The following is a 23,443-nucleotide window of genomic DNA, read 5'->3' as shown; positions in this document are numbered from 1 at the left end:
TTAATGTTGGGATCAATTCCCACAAGTGGGCCAGTGAGGTATGATGGTTAAGAGTGCTGGACTCTAAGCCCTGGGAGACCAGGCCTCAAGTCTCCACTCAGCCATGAAAGCTCATTGGGTGACCTTGGGGCAGTCACTGTCTCTTTGCCTCACCTACCTCACAACATTGTTGTGAGGATAAAATACTAAGGCCACATCCGCACTAGACATTTATTCCATATTAAACAGTCATGGCTTCCCCCAAAGAATCCTGGGAAGTGTAGTTTGTTATGGGTGCTAAGAGTTGTAAGGAGACATTCCCTTCACAGAGCTCCAGTTCCCAGAATTCTCTGGGAAGAGGGGATGACTGTTAAACCATACTGGCTGTTTGAGTTCTGTCAGGGGAACAGGAGTCTACTGACAAAGCACCCTTCACAAACTACACTTCCCAGGATTCTCTGGGGGAAGCCATGACTGTTTAAAGTGGAATAAATGTCTGGTGTAGATGTGGCCTAAGTCAAACCTTGAGCTGCTTGAAGGAAAGGTGTGATATAAATGTAAAAACAATATGAATAATACCTTGGCTCCTTCCACCCCTGCTTACAGGATAACTATATACAAACAGTTACCAACCTGTATTCAGATAGATCAGGGGTGGGGAACCTGTGGCCTTCCAGATGTTGTTGGACTCCAAGTTCCATCATCCTGGCCAGTGGTCAGGCATGATGGGAGTTGTAGTTCTGGCATCCCTGGAGGGCTACAGGTTCCCCATCCCTCACACACTCACAATCCAAAAGCTAAGAGCTGTCTGGGGGAGGGGGGGAAGGAAAATTCACTCTACATTTCCCATACTTCACATATGATATTTATTTATTATTTGATTTATATCCTGCCCTTCCTCCCAGCAGGAGCTGTGGATGCCTAATACATTAAATTGGGTGGATATTCTAACTTTGAGCATCTCTATGAGAATACTCTTCTGCAAGTTTTCAGTTTTGAAGTGAGCTCTATATTCCCCCTCTTCCCCCACACCCTGATTCATTTAACCTCTACCACTGATTGCCTTGCCCTAGGGACCTGCCTCTCTAATCCATGAGCATTAAATGGTCCATATAAAAAGCTATCTTGTACCTGCAGCTAAGCTGATGTGTTTCATGGCAGAATGCTTAGCAAACAGAGGTGGGTTCAGCTTATCGATAGCAGGGCGGAGCTGGGACTTGGATCAAAGTGAAAGACGTGTACTAAGAGACATAAGAGAGATGCCCAGACATGGGTCCTGGATGCTCCATTTAGATCAAAGAGAAGCAATTTTCAGACGTTTGGCACCTAGTAGGGACAGATCTGTTTGAGGAGGTTCTTCCTTTGCAGGGACAAGAGAGTTATTCTGTTGTCCGCTGAATGGTGATATGCAATAAGGATATCCCTCATGGATGTGTATTTTGGTTTTGTGGTTCTTGAGGGGATCCTGGCTGTGGCCATTATCACCATCAACCTGCTAGTGTGTGCCACTGTCTACCTGCACAAGGAACTGAGATGTATCACCAACTACCTGATTGTGTGCCTGGCAGTGGCCGACCTTGGTGTGGGAGCCTTGGCCATCCCCTTCTCCATGGTGCTCAGCATGGAGTACATCCTCTGTTTCTATACGTGCCTCTTCCTCACATGCTTTCCACTGGTCACCACCCAGTTCTCCATCCTCCTCCTGCTGGTCATTGCCATCAACGCCCACCTGAAGATCAAACTGCCCAACAGGTAAGTCAAAGGCTCTTTTTTTGGCATCCAGTATGTGAACTCTGTGTGTGTGAACATGTAGGCACACAGCTGATTTTTAGGGGGGTTGCCCACAGAATGAATGGACCACATGTACATCCTCACTGTGGAGATATTAATTATCTGCCACTTTTCAGGACAAAGATCTCCCAAGGCAGCTTACAAAAGAACATTAGCTTCTTCATACCTTGAGATTGCTAAAACTGTTTAGCTGTTTCATCTATTTGAATGTCCTGTGTTTGGTTTTTCCTTGGTTAAATTGGAAGTTTTTGTTTTTGTCCTTATTGTAATTTTGCTCACCTGCCTTCTGACAGAATTGTTAATTTATATGGTTTTGAATTTTTGGTAAAATATTTTCTGTTTATTATTTTGTTCCCCATTCTGGGATTAAAATTATGCAATGAAGAGCAGGCTATGCATACTGCAAGTGAATAAACATACATAACAGGAACATTGTACTTCCAAATGATTTATAGAACATTTCACTTGCCATGCCTCCTGTCCAACTCCCCAGGGATCTTCGTCTGACCCATCCTCCTGTGGTTCATTGTGAAACTACAATGTTGGTTGTGGTTTGACAACTATCAAAGTTGTCTCGATCCTTTATACCAGTGATGGAGAAACCTGTGGCACTCCAGATGAGGTTGGACTACAACTCCCATCAGCCCAGGCCAGCCTGTCCAACAGTCAGGGATGATGGGAGTTGTGGTTGGACTACATCTGGAGTGCCACAGGTTTCTCCATACCATAAAGGATGGAGACAACTTTGATAGTTGTCAAACCACAACCAACACTGTAGTTTCACAATGAACCACAGGAGGATGGGTCAGATGAAGATCCCTGGGGAATTGGACAGGAGGCATGGCAAGTGAAATGTTCTATAAATCATTTGGAAGTACAATGTTCCTGTTATGTATGTTTATTCCCAGGAAGGAAGTCATGTATTTTAAATATGCTCCAAATGTAAGGGATGTGTGTGTGTATATGTGCAGCCTGAGGCAGATTGCAAGCATCATGAAAAGGCAGCAAATTGTGACTCAGTTTATGATTATTGTATTTTTACTACCAAAAAAAGGGGAGAGGGATTTGATTAGTTTGCCTCAAGTGCAGAAATAACTTGACTGGCTTTGGGCACAACAACACTGAAAAGGGGAGGGGGGCATTTACAGCCAAGAACGTACCATCTTGGTTTTTTAGGAGAGAAACAAATGGAGACCATCGGCTTCCATATAACAGCAAGCCACCCTCTAGGAACATAGGAAGCTGCTTTATAACTGAATCAGACCCACCGGTCTATCTAGCTCAGTACTGTCTACACTGACTGGCAGCAGCTCTCCAAGGTTTCAGGCAGGAAGTCTCTCCCAGACCTACTTGGAGATGCCAGGGAATTAACCTGGGACCTTCTGCATGCAAGGCAGATGCTCTTGTCACTGAACTATGCCCCCCCCTTTGGTTTGTTGGTGGCTATCGCACCTCTTGTGGGAGCAAATTTCACTGTTTAATTAATATGTGCTATGTGAAGAATACTTCCTTTTGTCTGTCCTGATTCCTGAATCTTCCAATATTCACCTTTGTTGGGTGTCCCCAAGTTCTAGTGTTACGAGAGAAGGACAAGCATGTCCAGTCATTTTCTCCACGCCGTGCGTGGTTCTATACATCTCTCTCATCCCCTCCCCATCATCTTTCTCCCCCTAAAGCTTCAAACAATTGAAACCTTTTCTCACAGAGGACTTGCTCCAGTCCCCGGATCATTTCGGTAGCTCTTTCCTGCATGTTACACAATAGGATCCAGATGCCAGCTGGATTAGCAGGAACCGTTCCATGAACACCAGAAGAAACACTCAGGAACATTCAGTGAAGCTGAATGTTGGAAGATTCAACACAGAGACCATATTCACACCACACATTTATTCCGCTATTACTCCACTTGAAACAGTCATGGCTTCCCCCAAAGAATCCTGGGAAGTGTAGTTTTGTGAAGGGGGCTGAGAGTTGTTAGGAGACCCCCTATTCCCCTCACAGACCTATAATTCCCAGAGTTCCCTGGGAAGAGGGATTGACTGTTACACTACTCAGAGAATTGTGGCTCTGTGAGGAGAACAGGGGCCTCCTAGCATCTTTCAGCGCCCTTCACAAACTACACGTAGGATTTTTTGAGGGAAGCCATGACTGTTTAAAGTGGAATAAATGTGGGGTGTGAATGTGGCCAGACAAAATAAAGTCCTTCTTCATGCAGCGCATAGTTAATCTATGGAATTCACTCCCACAGGAAGTAGTGATGGCCACCAACTTGGATGGCTTTTAAAAGGATGAGACAAATTCATGGAGGACATGGCTATCAACGACTACTAGCCACAACGGCTATGTTCTGCCTCCACTGTCGATGGCAGTATGCCTCTGAATACTGCCAGTTGTTGGGAGCTGCAAGTGGCGAGAGTCCTGTTGCACTCAAGTTCTGCTTGTTGACTTGTCGTTGGCTAACATGAGAATAGGATCCTGGACTAGATGTGCCCTTGGCCTGATCCAGCAGGGCTCGTCTTATGTTCTTAGTATCTTTATAATCCACAAGGGAAGAAGGTCTAGCCCATCTTCAATCTGATGCACATCATCAGATTATCCAGTGGACCTTTTGTATGTGTGGTTATTTAGACCCCAAAGCGTCAGATAGGTTCAATCTTTGCCACGTTTCCTGGCCACCCAAAGAGCTGTGTGAATTACTTGTCACTTGGTTTGGTGGGCAAGAACGGCAAACAGAAGGCTTTTTACTTGGTTGCTTGGGGGTTGTTGGTTCCCCAAAAGCAATGTGATTCGAGTTGTGATGGAAGAGCTACTAACTCACATGATACTTGTTTGTGGTCAGTGGAATGTAAACAAATTACATTTGATTCAATGTTCAAATGACACTCATGAGGATTCTTTCATTGGACAGCTATGCCATGCACATGAAGAAGGGCTGGATGGGGATCGCTGTGGCCTTCTGCTGGTTGCTGTCGCTTCTGATAGGCCTCTCACCAATGATGGGCTGGAACCGCTTTCAGCAGTATGTGGAGACCGGCAACAAGACAGTGGCTTTCAACATCCCCTCTGAGAGGGTTGCCTTTGTCATCATAGCCCACGACCTGCCTTATGGAGGCTTCCTCTCCAAGATCTACCCAGGCCAAGAGAATTTCAACTACAGCGAGATCCATCGTGAACACATGGGCCTCTGTTCCTTCACCTCCATTTTTAGCCCTGAGTATCTGGTCTATTTTATCTTCTTTACCTGCACTTTGCTGCCCCTGGCTGCCATGTTGGGCATCTACGCTGACCTCTTCCGGGTAGTCCGTGGCCACTTCCAGTCACAGGCTCTTTGGCCATCCAAGAGAAGGGAACTGCAGATGGCCCGCACCCTCTTCCTCTTGGTGGGCGTCTTTTGCCTTTGCTGGGTGCCACTGCATGTCATCTACTCTGTCCAGTTATTGTGCCCCGATTGTCAGCACTATGAGTCACTGAACCGCTTGGCTGTGTTGCTTTCCCACGTGAACTCCTTGGCCAACCCACTGGTTTATGCGCTGAGGAAGAAGGACTTTGGGCTAGCCCTCCGATCTGTATTTCTCCACCGTGTCCTGCAGTGGCCCAGGCTGAAGGCCTGTAGCTGTCCCAGTGCCAAAGTCCATCCCCAGGCCTGATGGGGAAAATGTCACTCCTAACAGCAAACGAAGGTGGTGAGTGCCAACAGAAATGGTGCCAAAACAGGCCCACTAAGAAACAAGACGGGAGGTATAAGCATACTCAGAGGAACTCTTGGAGGTTTTACAGAACTCATTTTTTTGCTAAAATAAAATAAAATAAAAGTGAAAAGCATCTAACTGGGTAAAAAAACCTCCAAAACCTGCCCAGGAGGACTGAACTTAATCAGTAGCCATGAGGTGTTGAATGAAGAGATGGCAGAGAATTTAAATTCAGTTTGCATTTATGGGCAATCTGCACTTTCTGAAATAATATGTGAACCAAAACACAGCCATCCTTTGAAATTCACACTTCTACAAATTTTGCAGTGCAGTTCTCTAGCCAAGTAATGTGTACAAAAATGCAGACACTAGGGTACAGTGTGCATAAAGACGTACTGTATGTGAAAACAGTATCCAAAGATTCACTATACAAGGGAAAATTGCTTTGCAAAAATGTGTGTATTTGGCAAAAATTGCATACAAATATGTGTCTATTAGAAGAAATTCGCACTAAATTGCTGCTGAATTTTCATAAGGACTTTTTAAAAAAATTGCAAACTGATGTAGAAATGTGGAGAACTGATCTTAAGAGTGGAAAAGTGAGAAACTGAGAGAAACCAAAATTGACAATTCGCCAATCTCTAATGGTAGTTAGACAAGAAAAAGAGAAAACCAATGTGTATGTGCATAATGTAGCATCCCAGGAGGGAATGGCTGAATGGCTGGTTGGCTCCCTGAACAGGAGCACTCGTTTTAGGGCTGAGGGAGAGTACACCATAAGATTTTGTTGCAGCTGCCACTATCCAAATATCCATCCCACACTGCTGTTATGTGCCTTCAAGTCGATTATGACTGATGGCGACCCTATGTATCAGTGACCTCCAAGAGCATCTGTCATGCAACAGGGCCGGCCCCAGGCAGGCCGGGGCCCTTGGGCACCAGCCTGCCCCAGGTCCCGGCACTCCCCTTCTGCGATTCGCTGCAGGATTGGTACCGCTGATTGCAGGGCGGGAGATCTCAAGCCGCCCACCATTCCACCATTCTACTTACCTTTCTCTGTGCTGTTTTTTCAATGGCGTGCACTGCATGCACAGGTTTGCCATCAACACGCGCATTGCTGCCATCAACCAAGATAGCAGCAGAGGCTTCAGCCCCTTAGGGAAACCTTGGCTGCCATCTTGGTTGATGGCAAACCTGTGCACGCAGTGCGCATAGCTGCAAAAAAACAAAAGAGAAAAGTAGGTGAAGCAGGGGAATGGCAGGCGGCTCTGATGCTCTTGCCCTGCTATCCGTGGCAGGATTGCTGCCGCGGATTACGGAAGGGGAGTGTAGCCCCAGGGGCCCTCAGGCCAGTGCCTCACCTGGCCTCCCTTTAGAACGTGCCCTGGTCATGAACCACCCTGTTCAGATCTTGTAAGTTCAGGTCTGTGGCTTCCTTTATGGAATCAATCCATCTCTTGTTTGGCCTTCCTCTTTTTCTGCTCCCTTCTGTTTTTCCCAGCATTATTGTCTTTTCTAGTGAATCATGTCTTCTCATTATGTACCCAAAGTATGATAACCTCAGTTTCATCATTTTAGCTTCTAGTGACAGTTCTGGTTTAATTTGTTCTAACACCCAATTATTTGTCTTTTTCGCAGTCCATGGTATGCAGAAAGCTCTCCTCCAATACATTTCAAATGAGTTGATTTTTCTCTTATCAGCTGTTTTCACTGTCCAACTTTCACATTCATACATAGAGATCGGGAATACCATGGTCTGAATGATCCTGACTTTAGTGTTCAGTAATACCTACCCAGCATGAATAGGCCCACTTGTGAATAGGCACAAATCCTTGCCCACCATCAGGGCTAGCTCAAGACATTTTGCTACCTGACATGAAGGACAAGATGCCGTCTCTCTCATTCCAAATACAGAAGCTGATTCGTATCAGACTGGTGGCCGAATCTTCCTTCACTGTTGGTATATCTTCTACAGCACCTGAGGGCAGCCAGGGCAGGGTGCCTGGGCCACACTGCTCCTCTGTATGCCTCATGGTAGGGCTGGCCCCACCCACTGTCATCCCCTACTCGCTTGCCCTTTCCCTCTGGATCTAGTCTACACCACTGTCCAGGGGGAGAGGGCAAGGCAAAGTTGAGTGTGCTGCTGCTCCTCCATTCTCTTAGGCTGTGTACACACCATACATTCAAAGCACATTTCCCCTCCCAAGAATCCTAGGAACTGTAATTTGTTATGGCTGCTGAGAATTGTAGCTCTGTGGGGGGGGAACTATAGTTCCCAAAATTCAGGGGGATGTGCTTTAAATGTAGCAGCTTTAGAGAGGGCAGGAAAATAGGCAGCAACAGCAAGGAGGAACAGGGCCAGAGGGCATTGGCAGTCAGCAGCGGAGAACCTGCTGCAGCATGGGCCTCAGCAGGTACCCAACAACACCAACCAGTGATGCTGGCTTTCAATAAGCCAATGAAGACAAGCCTTTAATAATGGTGAAGAAGAGAGAATTTTGTCAGGTGCAGCTTGTCAAGCAAGAGTGAGAAAAGCTGGCACCTGGTGCAATTCCATCTTCCGTGTGATGTGAACAATTAAAGGCACAGGAAGAGCCCATTTTGCCTTTGTCCCTGGACTCCCTTTGTGTGCTTCCTCTACCTTTGGGTGCCGTTGCCAGCTAAGTGCAATTGAGAGAGGACTGCTTAAAACAGCAATAGGAAAATCGCTTCCACCCACAAAGCAATTATTGAAAATGAGGGAACTGAACTGCAGCGAGCTATTGGATATTGCGGCATTAAAGCACATAATGGACATCAGTGAATGTCGATAAACCCATTATTTAAACAAAGGCTGTAGCTTGGCCCTCTGTATTTTTAGAACCTTAAATAAAGCTAATGAAATTGATTGTTTAAAACTCAGTGCTATAAACCTCACTTTTATCTCTAGAGTTAAAATAGTCAAGAGAGAAAAAGACCCACAGAAAAAGTGGGAAGAAGCAGGTATCAAAGAAAGCCGGGTTTCTGTTATTGATCATTGATTCTGATAATGCTCAGGATGCTTCTACAGCCTCCAAATAATTTCAGTTCAGCATTCTCAGCACGTGATGAGGTGGTTCTTCTAATTAAAACTGTCACCTTTTCACCTACAAAACAATGTGTCTTTTGGAGCTACATCACACGCATAAATCAACAGATGAAGATTTGTGTGGCAAGTTTCACCAGTCAATATCCACATGTTGCAGCTATCCAATATAAAGATGGTGCTCTTTTTCATGGAAATGCAGGTAGTTGACAGGGGAGGGACAAGCTCCAGCTCAGCCCAGACAGTGTGACATGTAATTCTTCTGCCAGTAGATTGTTTAAAGTGCCTTTTAAACAATGTAATGAGACTGGAGATGTAAGCAAATGAATGGAACTGGCCAATCTTTTTTCCTTATTGTCTTGCCTGTATTTTGAACCTGCCAGTGTCAGTCTAAAACATTTTGCAGCATGAAACGGAACCCAAATGCCCTTTCATGCCACTAGGACATTTTGTGTGTGTGTGATTCTGCATCATTCAAACACCAATTTATGCTTTCCTCTCTCCACCCCACCCCTGGTGCTACCTGAAACAAGTCACTTCGCCCTGCTGTATATGGTCAGTTACACAGGGACACAGGTAATGTGGTTATAGTTTTCCCTACTACGGTTAGGTGTATTTCTTTTAAAATTATACTCTCTCAATATAAATTAGCACATGCAAATTTTATGCTACTCTGCATCCTCTTCTTGGGTGTTGTGCAAGCGGTCAACCTAGACTAGGTACATGCCTAGAACCGACACACTTATTTTCAAATTCTTCCATTTCTAACAACTGGTTTTAATTTCCTAAAAACAACAGATGCGGAGGCTCACATTTTCTTGGAAACCACACTCTCTGGCCTATAAAGTCTGCAATTTTAAGAGAGGAATTGTCTCAAAAATTACTTGAAAGAGTCATGAGAACCAAATCTCATCAGAACATTTGGAAGTTATTTTAAAGGACTACAACAGAAACTCAGCTAAAGCATTTTGTACCTTTCCTAACCTGTGCCTACACAAGACGAGGAAGCGGCCAGCATGGTCAATGAATAGTCAGTCAAAAAGCTATAAATGGGAAGCTTCCTTTGAAATGAGGAAAATAAAAGGGGTACAATCTTAGGCAAGACAAATTTAAGTTGATGACAAAACAAGCAAAGAAAGATTTTGAGGTTCACATTGCTATTTTTTTTTTGTTATGTGTTATCTACTGTTTTATATTGTGCTGATATTTGTACACCAAAAATGAAAGAAAACGTTGGTAGAAAACAATATTAAGATAGACAGGAAACATATATTTAATTACATCAAAAGCAGGAAACTAAATGAGGTAATGAGAGGATGTGGAGAATGGAGGAAAGCTAATCAATTATTTGCACCAGTCTTCATTGCAGAGGCTGCACAGATACCAATGCTTGACCACTTTTTTTCTGGGAGGATGTCTAAAGAAGTAAGCCATGTATTGGTAACAATAAATGAAGTAATACCGCTAATGGACAATGCAAAAAAATTAAAAAGTCACTAAATTTGGATGCATATACTCAGCAACCCTTACAGAGTGCAAATGTGAAAGTGAGCTTCTTAAAAAGCTATGGACCTACTCATTAAAATCAGCCTCCCTACCAGGGGACTGAAAGGAAGCCAACATAACACCATTTTTAAAAAAGAGCTTCTGAGATGAGCTGGAAAATGAGAATCCCATGAGCCTAACCTGCCTGGGTAAATTGGTAGAAAGCACTATTAAAGCCAGAACCGTTAAATAAACAAGACTTGCTGAAGTGAAGACAAATCAGCCTGATTTCTGCAAAGGGAAGCCCTACCTCACCAGCCCTTCAGAGTTCTTTTAAGAGTGTCAATAAACGCGTGGATGGGATGAGGAGGCAGTGACGGCCACCAACTTGGACAGTGGATTAGACAGATTCATGGAGGATAAAGGCTATCAGTGGCTACTAGCCACGATTGGCTATGCTCTGCCTCCACGTTTGGAGGCAGTATGTTTCTGAATACCAGTCGCAGGAAAACGCAGGAGGAGAGAGTGCTCTTGCGCACTGGTCCTGTAGGCACACTTCCCAGAAGAGGCATCTGGTTGGCCCGTGAGAAGAGGATGCTGGGCTAGATGGGCCACTGGCCTGATCCAGCAGGGCTCTTCTTGTGTTCTTACATTTCAGAAGAGCTGCAGAGAGGCACCCTATTAAGTCTCGAGCAGCCAAAGAAAACAAAGAGGCTTGGAGCAACCTAAACTCTTTAACCATCAAACGTAGTTGTATTATGGCAAAAGATTTGAAAAAGGAATTAGTCCCAGGAAGAAAAAAAAAAGTAAAAGCCACCTTAGTGAACAGCTTCTCGTTTGTCAACAAAGCATTACTGGTGAGGTGAACAACAACAACAACATAAAGGTATAGTTCCAGCAAACCCCTCTCCCCCGACAAACGGCGGAAACATGACTAGATCCATTTCCGCCCTTTTGTGGGCAAAAAGTCGACAGAGCTTCCGCTTTTGGAAAGTTTCCGTCGTGTGGTGAGAACTCTCGGTGCCATCTCTACTCGGGCTGCAGTGATTGGGTGGCTCAACTCTCGCGGCTGATCATTGGCTTTCAGAATGTCGCGACGCCTGTAGCCCTGTGAGTAGCGGGTGGGTAACCCCGTGCGGTCTCTTTTTCCTGCCTGGGAGCGCAGAGGCAGTAGCACGGTGAGTGGTGTGAGAGAGCGTGGCTAGGCCCGGCTCCCCGTGGTGGGGTCTTTACTACCCCCGAGGAATCCTAGCGGGGGCTGGCTTCCAGTCTGCCGTCGTTTCTGGCCAGTATGGTCCGGCTTAGCTTTTGTGCTTCGGCGTCCCTGAGCAGGGCGAGAGCATGTGGGTGGGGCAGCCTTTCCCAGGATGGGTGAAGGGGAAACGGGTTACATATCTGATGAGATGGAAGAAGGTAGCTGGGGGCCTGCCCTGCGGAGACCCTTATTTTTGTTTTTAAAACAATATTTTGATGGGTTTTTTTGGTTAGTCTAAAATATAAACCTATTACCTGACTTTATATTTTCATATTACTCATTGAGTTCCCCTCTTTAATTTTACTTTTTAGTCCCTTTTAAGATCACTCATATTTTCAACTGTAATTTTTATCTATTTTAATGTTTTTTGTGTTTGTGTATGATTTTATTGTGAGCTGCCCTGAGTGCCCATTTGTAGGGTAGAAGGGCAGGATAGAAATCCGTTACATAAGTAAATTAAATTAAATCTGTTTTACATTGGATTGCATCCCATGTTGGAAGTAGACCCATTGAAATTGATGAGCATGACTAACTTGAGTCCATTAATTTCAAAGAGGCTATGCCGAGTAGGATTTAGGTGGATACAGTTCATTATGTCTAACTCATAAGAAAAAGAAACATCTTTTATATTAATATTTGTAATAGTTATGTTCAGTACTCAAGGTCAGGGGAGCTAATAGAAATATACAGTCCAACCTGATGTATGTCTGCTTAGAAGTTATTTCCACTGGGTTCAATGGAGCTTACTCCCAAGTAAGGTTCACATAGAGTTGTGTTGTAGTACAATTCTACGTATGTTGACTTGGAAGGAAAGCCCACTGATACAAATTTACTAACAGTTTTCTGCATAGATCTCTGTCCTTTAAAAAACAACCATAAATAAATAAAATAAAAATGGACTAGACTTGTGAATGGAGAAGAGTTAGTATGGGAGGTCATTGTTGTTAGAACTCTGATTTGTAAAAAAGTACTGTAAATATATTAATGCATAAGCCTTAAATTATGGTATGCATTAGAAAATGTGTAAAAATGATGTATAAGCATTTTGAGAGTGGGGATGGAAACACATGTTTCCTGTTGGAGTTACTCCTCTCTCTTTAAATGGAAGTATATAATATTGATAATGAAATTGCCATTAGGTTGCATGGTGCTCTACATACACAAAAGACCTTGGCCCAAATGTGTAGAAATACTTCACTGAGTATGAAGCACAACCTATTTTTCAGCCTTCTACAGATACAAAAAGATAAGACTAGCTATCTGCAGCTCATGATCAAAGGGAATGGGAAGCATATGAATAGATACAACTTCACTGGCAGATTGATAGACTAGACTTGTCTCCCTCTTCCTATGGTGGTGGTCTTGTCAGACAGGGATTCACCCTCACTGCATCCTTTGGTCTCCTGGCTAGTGCCAGAGCTCAGAATGAGTGCTTCCCTTGCAATCCTAAAATACCTAGGAGTTGGTCCCAGGTGTCCTTTCTGGTATATTGAGGGGAAGCAAGCTCCCTGCCAATGCTCCTGGCTGGTGGATGGGACCAGGTTGATCTCTCCTTTGCCATTGTGTTCTTCTTGGGAGGCAACCTTCGGATGAATCAGAATGTGCCTCCCTTCAGCTCTGGATAAATTTTCCTAAAGGTGGACGCTTCAGAGAGTTTTTCTAAACTCGAAAACTTGATACAATTTGGGTCGACCTTAATAAAGTTATTGCATAGCTGTATATTGCAGCCTTTTCTAAACTGACATCATTACATACTCGTGTTTGCTGCTTTCCCCTTATGCAGATGCCTGGCGTAACTGTAAAAGATGTGAACCAGCAGGAGTTTGTGAGGGCCCTAGCAGCCTTCCTCAAAAAGTAAGTTGCCTGAAAAATGAATTAGCAGTTAAGAGCTATCTCTTGGACTTGATAGGGAGGGGTGTTAACTGCAGTTGTCAGTTACAGAATGCAGGACAGTCTTTCGGTCTCCTTATTGCTGGAGAACCCTGAACTTATTTGGCTTTCAGTGACTTAGTGTGTGTCTTTCTTTACTGCGCTAAAGAAAGCAACACATGGTCCACCATAAGTAAAATCTCCCTTTGGTAATGTGATGGTTCTTCAAATAGAGCAGGCTGTCTAGAGTTGCATACAAACCAAGAAAACGGTATTTGTTTTGCCTTGATGCAGTTTTAATGGTGCTTTAAAAAGAGAGCAACCTGCAGCTGGTTGTGCGAGGATGAGGGTGCACATTCAAATATAGAAGCCATTGAAAGCACTGCAGTGTGGATAGATGGCAGCTGGGGTTCTTGACCCAGCAAGTAATAGATGTGTGGATCTTTTTAGCTGGAAAAGGACATTTGTTCAAAGATTATGCATTTATGAGTATCAGCAGGTACCATGCTGAAAGAGTGTGAGAGAGTAGGGAATTCTCTTTTTAGTAAAAATAAACTTTAAAAAATTAATTGGCTATTTAATTGGGGATGTTCTTTTAATTGATCAGGCGTTTAATCCATATAATAGCCCTAAGGATACCCTGTGGGATCTGTAACTGGAGCTACGGCTGCCCAGGATTGGGTGCTGAGGCCAGCTTTCCTCCCAAGCACAATGTTATCCCCAAGTGTATAATTTTCCAGTTTTCCTGGATGTGACTGCAGATGCTGCTGTTCATTTTTACACTTACTTGTATTTGTGTTTTCTTCAAAGGGAGGGGGGAGAGTGCGTGTTAGGTTTTAGATTGTCTTAAGGTAGATTGTACATTGGTTTCAAAACCTTATGGCAACTCACAAGGTGGATTATAAGTTTTCAAACAAACTGAGTGGAAGGGAAAAGGGGATATACTGGGACCACAGTGGGGTAAAGGCTAAATCTGCCCTGTGTCCCTGGTGACTCCAGATCTGAAGCAAAGGGCAAACATTGTCCTGTCTAGATTTTGTTTCTGATTTCAGCATGTGTTCTTTGAATTACTAGAACTCAAATGGAGCCATTGAATACAGCGAGAACACAACGTAAGAAGCCTGCTGGATCAGGCCAATGGCCCATCTAGTCCAACATCCAATTCTCACAGTGGCCAGCAGATGCCGATGGGAAGTCCACAAGCAGGGCCTCAGCCCAAGAGCACTGTCCCATCAGTTCTCATCTGCATAGTCCTTTCCTGAGTTCTGTATCACGGTCACAGTAGGGTGTAACACGGATTAATTAGCTTTTTATTTTTTTTATAGTCAGATTGGTATGATGATGACATTTTACACTCAGAACAATTCTTTGAGGATTTGGTAAGAAACAGTGACTTACAGAAAGCACCTTGGCTAGCTTCATAGGCAGTGAATTCAAAACCCGTTCGTGCTGTCGTAGAAGAGGCCTTTTTCATACAGGAGAAAGTGCCTCTTCTAAGTGAGTGCCTCCTTTGATGTACGTGTGCATCAGCTAAACAGAGAGTGTTTTTTTCTTGCAGAAGTATATTTATTTTTTGAAAAGTTGATCCGGTCTTTAGCCAAAGAAGGCTCTCAGTGTGGCAAACTCAGGTACCAGTTCTTACAAGTTCTTTGAATGTGCAGCTTGCTTGGATGGAAACAATTTGAGGAGAACCCAAACGTCACTGGTCTCCTGGCTGTGCCAAGAGAGTGACGTTGCCTCTCTTCTGTGCCAGATGCTGGCAAATGATAATGGAGGGAGGAGCCTGGTTTGTGAGCAGGGATACCGATGGCCCTGCATCTCTCCTTATACTCCCTCTGCTATAGTGTGATGGAATGGCTGCCAGCAGGTGCAGTTAAGTGGGATCTCCAGCCGGAAGCTGTGCGTCCAGAGCATGTAGAGAACTAGCAGATGTTTAGCTTAATGAGGTGTGGACTGTTTAAATGTGGTAATAGCCTGTGTTGTGTGTGTTGCCTTTAGGCAAAAGTGATACCTTGGCTGAAGTAAAAGTACTGCTACTTACTGGTATGGTGATAACTGGTATTGAATTGTTCTTGCAGGTCAGGTAAACTGAAAGTACCTGAATGGGTAGACACAGTCAAACTAGCCAAACACAAGGAACTGGCTCCCTATGACGAGAACTGGTTCTACACCAGAGCTGGTAAGTAGTTGGATGTGTCCAGTAACATGCAACTGTGATGCAGTTTCTAATTTTTAAGAATATACAGTAGGGCTCTGCTTTACAGTGATTCGCTAATACAGCGATCTCAATTAGACGCAATTAGACTAAAGCCCCACTCATATGGCGCTTGTTCAGCTTTTACAGTGGTTTTCAGGCATCACACGCCATTCTATTAAATGAGTTCCGCTTTACAGCGGGGGTCCAGAACGCAACCCGCCGTGTGAGTGGGGCCCTACTGTAGTTCATTATTGTGTTGCATAAGAGAGACCCTGTCACTCAGATCTATTAAAGTATCACTATTGAACATTGTAGGATAAGTGCGGCGTATTAATTCGCTTATTTGGCACCTGACAACTTCTTGAAAATGAGATGCAAATTAGCTAGCAGTAATGCTTGCCATTTATAAGGCAGAATTTAAGTGCTTGAAGTATGTCACATATGGTGTTAACAGCACTGCTAATGTACACGGTGCTTTATAGGCATTTCATAAATGAAAACGAGTCTCTGCCTCCAAGAAGCTTACAGCGAGAGGGACAACACAGAAAGAGAGAGGAAATGAGACGAATAGGACAAGGGATGGATATGGCCAACTACATAAGTAGTTTAGTTTCAGTATCCCAGTAATACTTCATACTCTTCAAGCTTCTTCATTCAATATAGTAGAATATGCTCGGATTTGGTGTGCAGCTACAAATGATGGGGGATAACTGGCAGTTTGCTTAGGGGAATAAGTCCTCCTGCTCCTTTCTCTCCAGCTCATCCCTTTGAATCCGGGGAGGATCCTTCCACATTGCTGCAGGATAATAGCACAGAAACCTTTTGCTATCTCCCCTGATAGGGTGAATGTGTCTTCCCTGGTGTTGAATATAAAAATAGTTACTATGTTTGTGGTAGTGAATTTCTAGTTCACTGATAGTGTTGCTGATTGCTTAGCGTACAACTGCCAAGTATTTTCACACTTAGGACCTGTCACATATACTTACCATGTTGGAGAGGTCTTGACACCGTGTACAGCATTCACTTGTCTCATTAAGAACTTAAGTTTCTGCAGTTCTAAAATGACACTGCATGAGAATCAGTTGCTTGCTTGCTTTAGTTTTTTTCTTTTCTTTCCATTCCCCATAATTGTCTAGGGACTGTTTTCTAGAGGTCTGGCCATCACATCACCCACTGTCTATGGCGGTGCTGGGTGCTGATATGGTGTAATTTTTCTCAGGCTCAAGTAAGTCCTTTGCCTTCAACTTGCCAGCTTGTAGAAGGAAGACGCAAATGAGTATTGGTAGGCAGCCAAGTAATCTGTCTTTGGTTTTCTTCACACTGCCCCCCAGGGTCCAAGATAGTTTTGTTCTTGACTTTAGACGGCTCCCAGCAACAGTTGGAGAGCTTTAGAGTAGCTGTGTGCAGAGATCCTGTACTGTTCATTCACGCGGCGTTAGAATGCCTTCTCAAATGAGCACATCTGTTTGTATTCATGGTAAATAACACAAACCAATTTTCTGTCTTTTCATGTCTCACTTTCTAAATATGCCTTAGCTGTGGCAATGATTTACTGGGAAGCCCTAACGTCCGATGTGCCTTTCCCTCACAGTATTGCCACAGTGATGTGTATTAAAGGCGGTATTCCCAGATGTTGTCTTGCTGCTGTAACTGTTCCAGTGAAATGTAGGGTTGGGAGGTTGCCTTGCGGCAATATGGCCTTGGGCTGTCTCTGTTTTTTGTCTGTGCTTAAACGGCAGCCTCAAAGGACAAAACAGGTGGTTCTGTATAAAAGCAGCCATAGTGGTGAAAAATGTTCGGTCCTCCTTTGTGCTATTTTATGCAGTGCCTTGTAGTCCTATTCTAGGTGTAAATCGAGTATTTTAGCTCCATTTCTTGTTCTCAAATGATGTCAAGAGTGTGATGCCCTGTTATTTCTCTGGAGTTGCTACCCTGTGTTTTTGGCTAAAGCACCTCCAGCTAGGTGATCTTAGGCTGACAACAGTGTTATTGTGCTCATTAATAGTTTACATGCCACTTCTAGCTGCTTTCATCGGGTTCCTTTCTTCATTAACGGGAGCAATTATTCAGGCATACTGCCAGCTTAGCGTGAGCTGGGATCTCAAAGATTTTGGCTGGAACAGCCTTCATGTTCTGGAAGATGAGCTTTGCCACTTTGAAAATGTATGGCTGGGATTGGAAATTGCCAGCTTGGGTGTCGTGCTGCTCAGATGAGTAGACCAGCCTTCTCCAATCTAGTGCTCTCCAGAGGTTTTGAATTATAATTCATTTCAGCTCCAGCCAGCATGGCTGATGGTCAGGGAGGATGGGAACTGTGGTCCAAAACATCTAAAGGGCATCAGGTTCAGGAAGGCAGGAATGCTGCCTTCTTGTGAGTAAAAATGGTCACGAGCGATGCGCAAGGCAACTTTTTGAATCCTGGGGGATTTTGAAGACAGACTAGACTGTCTAGGAAACTTGCTTTTCTGCTCTGTCTGGTATGTGGAGACCAAGCCATTTTGGTTTAAATCAGCCAGTGGAAGTCTTAAGAAGTGACTATTTTGTTTACAGCATCCACAGCCCGCCATCTGTATCTTCGTGGTGGTGCTGGAGTGGGCTCCATGACCAAGATATATGGGGGCCGCCAGCGCAACGGTGTATTGCCCAGCCACTTCAGCCGGGGCTCCAAGAGCGTTGCAAGGAGAGTGCTCCAGGCTTTGGAAGGACTCAAAATGGTGGAGAAAGACCAAGATGGGTGAGTGTCTACTCCTAAAAGATGTGAAGAACTTGTGTGACTTTGCAGCCTAAGTAAATACTTGAGTGGGAGAAAACTGTGGTGAATATCATGGCAGCCTGCCCTGCCCCACTTGCAAAAACATAGCGTGCTCTGTTTGTGAATGCCACCTCTGGCAACATCCTGGGATCCATTTATCAGAACTCGCTTATATTACAAATGAAGGCTACATGGAGCCTCCATGTTCAGAGGCAGTATGCCACTCAATTTTAGTTGCTTGGGAGCAGCCGCAGAAGTGGGTCACGGCCTTCATACCCTGCATTCGGACTTCCAGGATGCAATTGCCTAGTCACTGTTGGAACAGAATGTTAAACTAGATGCAACCTTGATCTGATCAAGGAGCGTCTTATATCCACTGAAGGGTAACTTTGGCAGCTTTTGATAGAGTGACTTCCTCCAAGTACAGTAGGGCCCCACTCATATGGTGGGTTACATTCCAGACCCCTGCCTAAAAGCGAAATCCGCCAAAAAGTGGAACTCGCATCAATAAAATGGCGCCTGACACCCGAAAAATGCCGTAAAAATGGAACAAGTGCCGTTTGAGTGGGGCCTTGCTCTAATTGAAAGCTGCTGTATTAGCGGAATGCTGAAAAACAGGGCCCTGCTGTACATGCATTCAGTTATTTTTATTTATTATTACATTTATATCTCACCTTTTCTCCCAGGAGCTCAGACTGACTGGCCCAAGGTCATCCAATGAGCTTCATGGCTGAGCAGGGATTTAAACTTTGGTCTCCCAGGTCTTGCTCCAATGCTTTAACTTCTACACCATACTGTTATGTGTTTCGTTGCCTGTTTGGGGGTAAATCGCAGAGTGAAACAAGTGTCTTATGTATTGGAAGGAGCTAACGCCTAATATATTTACGTGGGATATTAGGAGGAGATCATTCTTGAAAAATGTCTTAATCTGTTGAGTGACTATAACCAAAGGCAGAGAACGGCCCACAGTAGTGACAGAGCTGTCTTTTAAAAGATGCTGATCTTGGTCACTGGTTTCTTTCAGAGGTCGCAAACTTACTCCTCAGGGACAGAGAGATCTGGACAGGATTGCTGGACAGGTAATCTTTTTTCACGCTGATAAATTCTGGAGGAGTAGCTACATTAGTTTGTTGTAGCAGCACCGACAAAAAGTCTTGTGACACCTTAAACGCAGGCTTTTAAGGAGCTCCCTGCCTGTGGCAGTAAGAATTGCCTTCAGGGAACCAACCTGAATATATTTTAAAAAATATTCCTCCTCTTCTCCCCCCCCCCCATTTCTCAAGTCACAAAAAAACCCAAAAGCAGCATCATTGGTGTGGGCAGGCTGGTTTATGTAAAATTTTGTGGACTACTTAATTTTGTGGAGGGTTTTTTTTTTGGCAAAATTGTCTCAACCAACAAATCTATTGTTGCATAACCTTTATTTAAAATATTTTAGGCTGCTTTTTTAAAAAATGCTGACCTGAAGTAGTTTAGAACCATAAGACAAAAAAAAAACCCCATAATACAAAATTTTAAATTTCTCTGTGGCCTAGGAAATGTCTAGGCCTTTACGATGCCATAAGCATATTCTGTTTATTCCACAAGAACAACAGTTCTTTGTCTTATTTCTGGTCCTGCTGAAGCCCAGTTCTGCATTAGCAGTGGAGTCACTTAGGTCACATTCACAAAATACATTTATTCCACTATTATTCTCTTTAAACAGCCGTGGCTCCCCCCCCCCCCGGAATCCTGGGAAGTGTAGTTTATGAAGGGTGCTGAGAGTTGACTTCCGGGAAGGGTGACTTAGCCTGTGCCTGCTTTTGAGACGGGCTCCTGCCTCAAAAGAAGCTTATTCAGATATATCAGTCAGTTTTTTCTTTTTTTTTTTGACTGATTAAACTTCTCCCGGGTAGGGAGAAACGAAGAGATTAACCTCAAAGCCTATTTTTGTTGGGACGACCAGATCTCATTAATTTATGGGACGAGGTCCAGCCGACGAAGGTGGGACGGATTTTTAACAGCAAGCTCTATCTGATAAAGCGAACGTTCACCTTATCTTCTAAGAGAGAACGCACTAACAGGCAAGCACCCTTCTTTCTACATTTTTCTTTTACTTGACTTAAATTGTTGCTGTTTAAAAGAGATTTGCCAGATTGATCGGTTTTTGACATCTCACTGGGGAGCCGTAACTTCTCTCTGCTACGCACTAATTAATAGCTTATCTCTGTTTTTGTTGCAAAAAGCTGTCCTGGATTTGCATTCTAAAGATACACACAGAAGAGGGATTTCTATTCCAGATTTTTATTTTGAAAAATATTATACTGTTTTGAGACTACTCTCTTTTTGGTCTATTTTATTTTGACGAATCTGTTTCTTGACGATTGCCATTAATTGTTTCGATCCTGGGAACTGCATTTTGTTTACTTAACTATTGGAGAGATAAGGCTGTCTGCTCTGTTTATACTGTGATGTCACCAAGTTTGGAGTATTAACCCAATTGTTGCTGAAATAAGAAGTGGTTTTCCTATATTTTTCTTTTAAAATGGCAATTAAGAAAGCGGCTGAGAATCTGGAAATAACTATGTTTCAGAAAATAATGGATGAGATTGAGATAACGAAAATTGAATTGAGTAAAATGAAGCAGGAGATTAAAGATATAAGGGTCCCTGTGAGAGAGGTGACCCTGGAAGGGGTCCCTGTGAGAGGGGAGACCCCGGAGATTGGAACAGGGGTCCCTGTGAGAGAGGAGACCCTGGAGACTGGAATAGGGGTCCCTGTGAGAGAGGAGATCCCGGAGATTGGAACAAACGTGGAACAGGAACAAGATTTGGAGTCTATGGACTTTAGAAATAAAATCTATTGTTTGGAACTCAATGTTATCTCTGAAGAAATTAATGAAGATTCTAGAGATAAAGTTATCAATGGCATGGACTATCTTCTGGACTGGAATGATGTGATGGAGCCCAATATAGAGAAAATCTATGGAATTAACTGCAGCCATGTGACAATGGAAAAACTTTTAAGAGATGACCCAGTGTATTTTGAAAAAAAGAACAGAGATATGATTTTACAGCAGTATTTCAGCAACCTATTCAGAATGGATGGCAAGAAAATATTTGGGATAGAGGTAATTCCCATCAGACTCTTACTATATGACTATGGCTTTGACAGCAAGATTATTATGGAATACTGATAATGGAAGATTGGATATTGAAATTACTGGACTTAACAAGACTACTGAAGATGGAAGATGGAAAATGGAATTACTAGAGATAATAGAACAATGGCTATTGAAATTACTGAACCTAACAGATTCTGATGTGATGGATTAATTGAAATGTTTATTTTGACTATGGTTATGACAATAAGATTATCATAATTAGTAATGAGATGGATTAATCGATATGCTTATCTGGAAAAAAAATGGATAGATATATTTCTTAAAGAATTGAAACCTCTCTTTGACTTTTTGTGGAAAGAATAAAGTAATGTTTATGAGATTTGATGATTAAGTAAGATAACTACTGGAGGAAAGTGATTTTATAATATGACTTAAGAGACAGGATTGTTATATATTATAGACTTATAACTGATTTGATCTTTGACAAATGGGAAGTCAATATTTTACTCTTTATTTTTTATTTTTGTTTTTTTTTTTCTTTTTTTCTTTTTGTTTAACTATTTTTGATTTTGTTTTTTGTCTTTGAATGTTTTATGATTTTGTCTTGTATGTTTTATGAAAATTTGAATAAAAATTATTCAACAAAAAAAAGAAGGGTGCTGAGAGTTGTTAGGAGACCCCTATTCTCACAGAGCTACAATTCCCTGAGTGGGTTCACAGTCGGTCCCTCTTCCCAGAGAAGTCTGGGAATTGTAGCTTTATGTGGGGAATAGGGGGTTTCCTAGCGACTCTCAGCATTCTTCACAAACTACACTTCCCAGGATTCTTTGGGGGAAGCCATGACTGTTTAAAGTGGAATGAATAGATAGTATGAATGTGGCTGGAGTTGCAGCATGGGAAACCGCAGTACCTGACTCGGTTGATATAGAAGAGGCTTGGGGGGAGAGTTCCTTTAAGTGAACTGTGATCAATTTTCTTAGTCACTTTAGAGTATCCTCATTTCATAAAAAATTGCAATCTTTTAAAAGCTCCACAACACCACCACAAAAGCAAAATTAAATAGATAAGGAGTGAGTCAAAATCAGCAACTCGCAAGAGCATTTCAGCAAAACGTACGCTGTTGCATAAAGTGAACCCCCTAACAGCGTGGCTCTCTATCTCATTAGAAAGAGCTGTGTAGATCTACACTGCTTAAGATTTGTTCTTGAAACTTGTTCTTGATGATCTGTTTCCAGTAAAACTCTTTTAACGGCCCCAATGCCATCAGATAAAGTGCTGGAATGATGGTGCGTTAACCAGCTCTGTTGACATTTACAATGTACTGTGGATAAATTACTCCTCACAAATGGTTGCTTTTTACAAATATATGGAAGTTATTAAGAGGTGCATCTCCAAACAAATACCAGAATGAAAAATCACACACAATTGATAGATGTCTAACTGTTCAGTTAGACTGTGAATCTAATTGAGTATTTTGACATTTTCCCTTATCAGTTCTTTAAAAATTACAGCAATCCATATAAAGAATACACTGATAGACTTGAGTTCAGCTGTTGGTTAGCTGGTGATTGAATTTATTGTTACATAATTCTGAAACGCCAAGGCTTGGATTTCTCTCTTTTCAAGGAGTTGTGGGTGACTCAGACCAAAATGCGTATGTGGAACCCAGCTCCTTCTAGTCCTTTGTGTATGTACCACCTGTATAAATGGTCGGTGTTCCTACCAGTGGATTATGTCTGTTTTCATGTCATAGTGCCATGCACCCTTGGCTTGTGCCTTTTCCTCTGGGCTGTCTGATGGCTAGCCCAGAGATCAGCAGCTTTCCCAACTTGGTGCTTTCCAGATGCTTTGGACTACAACTCCCATCATCCCTAACCACTGACCATGTTGGCTGGGGCTGATGGGAGTTTTAGTCCAAAACATTGCAGGTCATTAGGTTGGGAAAGACTGGATTAGAGGAGTTCCTGATATTCTTGACAATCCCATCCAAGGATAGAGGCTTACAGCATTAATGCTGTAGATGAGGGGTATTGAATTGAGGCCACACTCTTAGTGGGGAGAAGTGAATGACTTAAGTACCAAGAAGCTGTTGCTTACTGTAGAAATTTAGTTGTTGTTGTACTTAAGTATACACCCTTTCTTGCCTGCATGTATCTCTAATGCAGACCTTTTTTCTTCTTTCTCTTTTAGGTAGCAGCTGCAAGCAAGAAACATTAAAATGAATTTCAGTTCAGAAATAAAGTTCTTTATTTACTGATA

General features: G+C 43.1%; 2 protein-coding genes across 3 annotated transcripts; both read left to right on the top strand.

Moving 5' to 3' along the window:
* Positions 1-1,405: 1,405 nt before the first annotated feature.
* On the top strand, positions 1,406-5,417 carry LOC133370874 (adenosine receptor A1-like). The gene is made up of 2 exons (XM_061597753.1): positions 1,406-1,731; positions 4,679-5,417. The coding sequence occupies exons 1-2, from the start codon at positions 1,406-1,408 to the stop codon at positions 5,415-5,417; spliced, it is 1,065 nt and encodes a 354-aa protein (XP_061453737.1).
* Positions 5,418-11,112: 5,695 nt separating this feature from the next.
* RPS19 (ribosomal protein S19) lies at positions 11,113-23,443 on the top strand. 2 transcript variants are annotated; one of them, XM_061597221.1, is made up of 6 exons: positions 11,113-11,186; positions 13,047-13,117; positions 15,211-15,311; positions 17,880-18,063; positions 19,106-19,160; positions 20,027-20,113. In XM_061597221.1, the coding sequence occupies exons 2-6, from the start codon at positions 13,047-13,049 to the stop codon at positions 20,096-20,098; spliced, it is 483 nt and encodes a 160-aa protein (XP_061453205.1). In that variant the 5' UTR covers positions 11,113-11,186; the 3' UTR covers positions 20,099-20,113. The 2 variants fall into 2 exon arrangements, with proteins under 2 accessions (XP_061453205.1, XP_061453206.1); XM_061597222.1 differs by lacking the exon at positions 20,027-20,113 and adding an exon at positions 23,375-23,443 and having other exon boundaries at positions 11,121-11,186.

This window comes from Rhineura floridana, chromosome 15, assembly GCF_030035675.1.
Source record: "Rhineura floridana isolate rRhiFlo1 chromosome 15, rRhiFlo1.hap2, whole genome shotgun sequence".
Classification (NCBI taxonomy): domain Eukaryota; kingdom Metazoa; phylum Chordata; class Lepidosauria; order Squamata; family Rhineuridae; genus Rhineura; species Rhineura floridana.
Note: the sequence above shows the minus strand (reverse complement) of the source record. Positions and strands in the feature narration are given on the sequence as shown.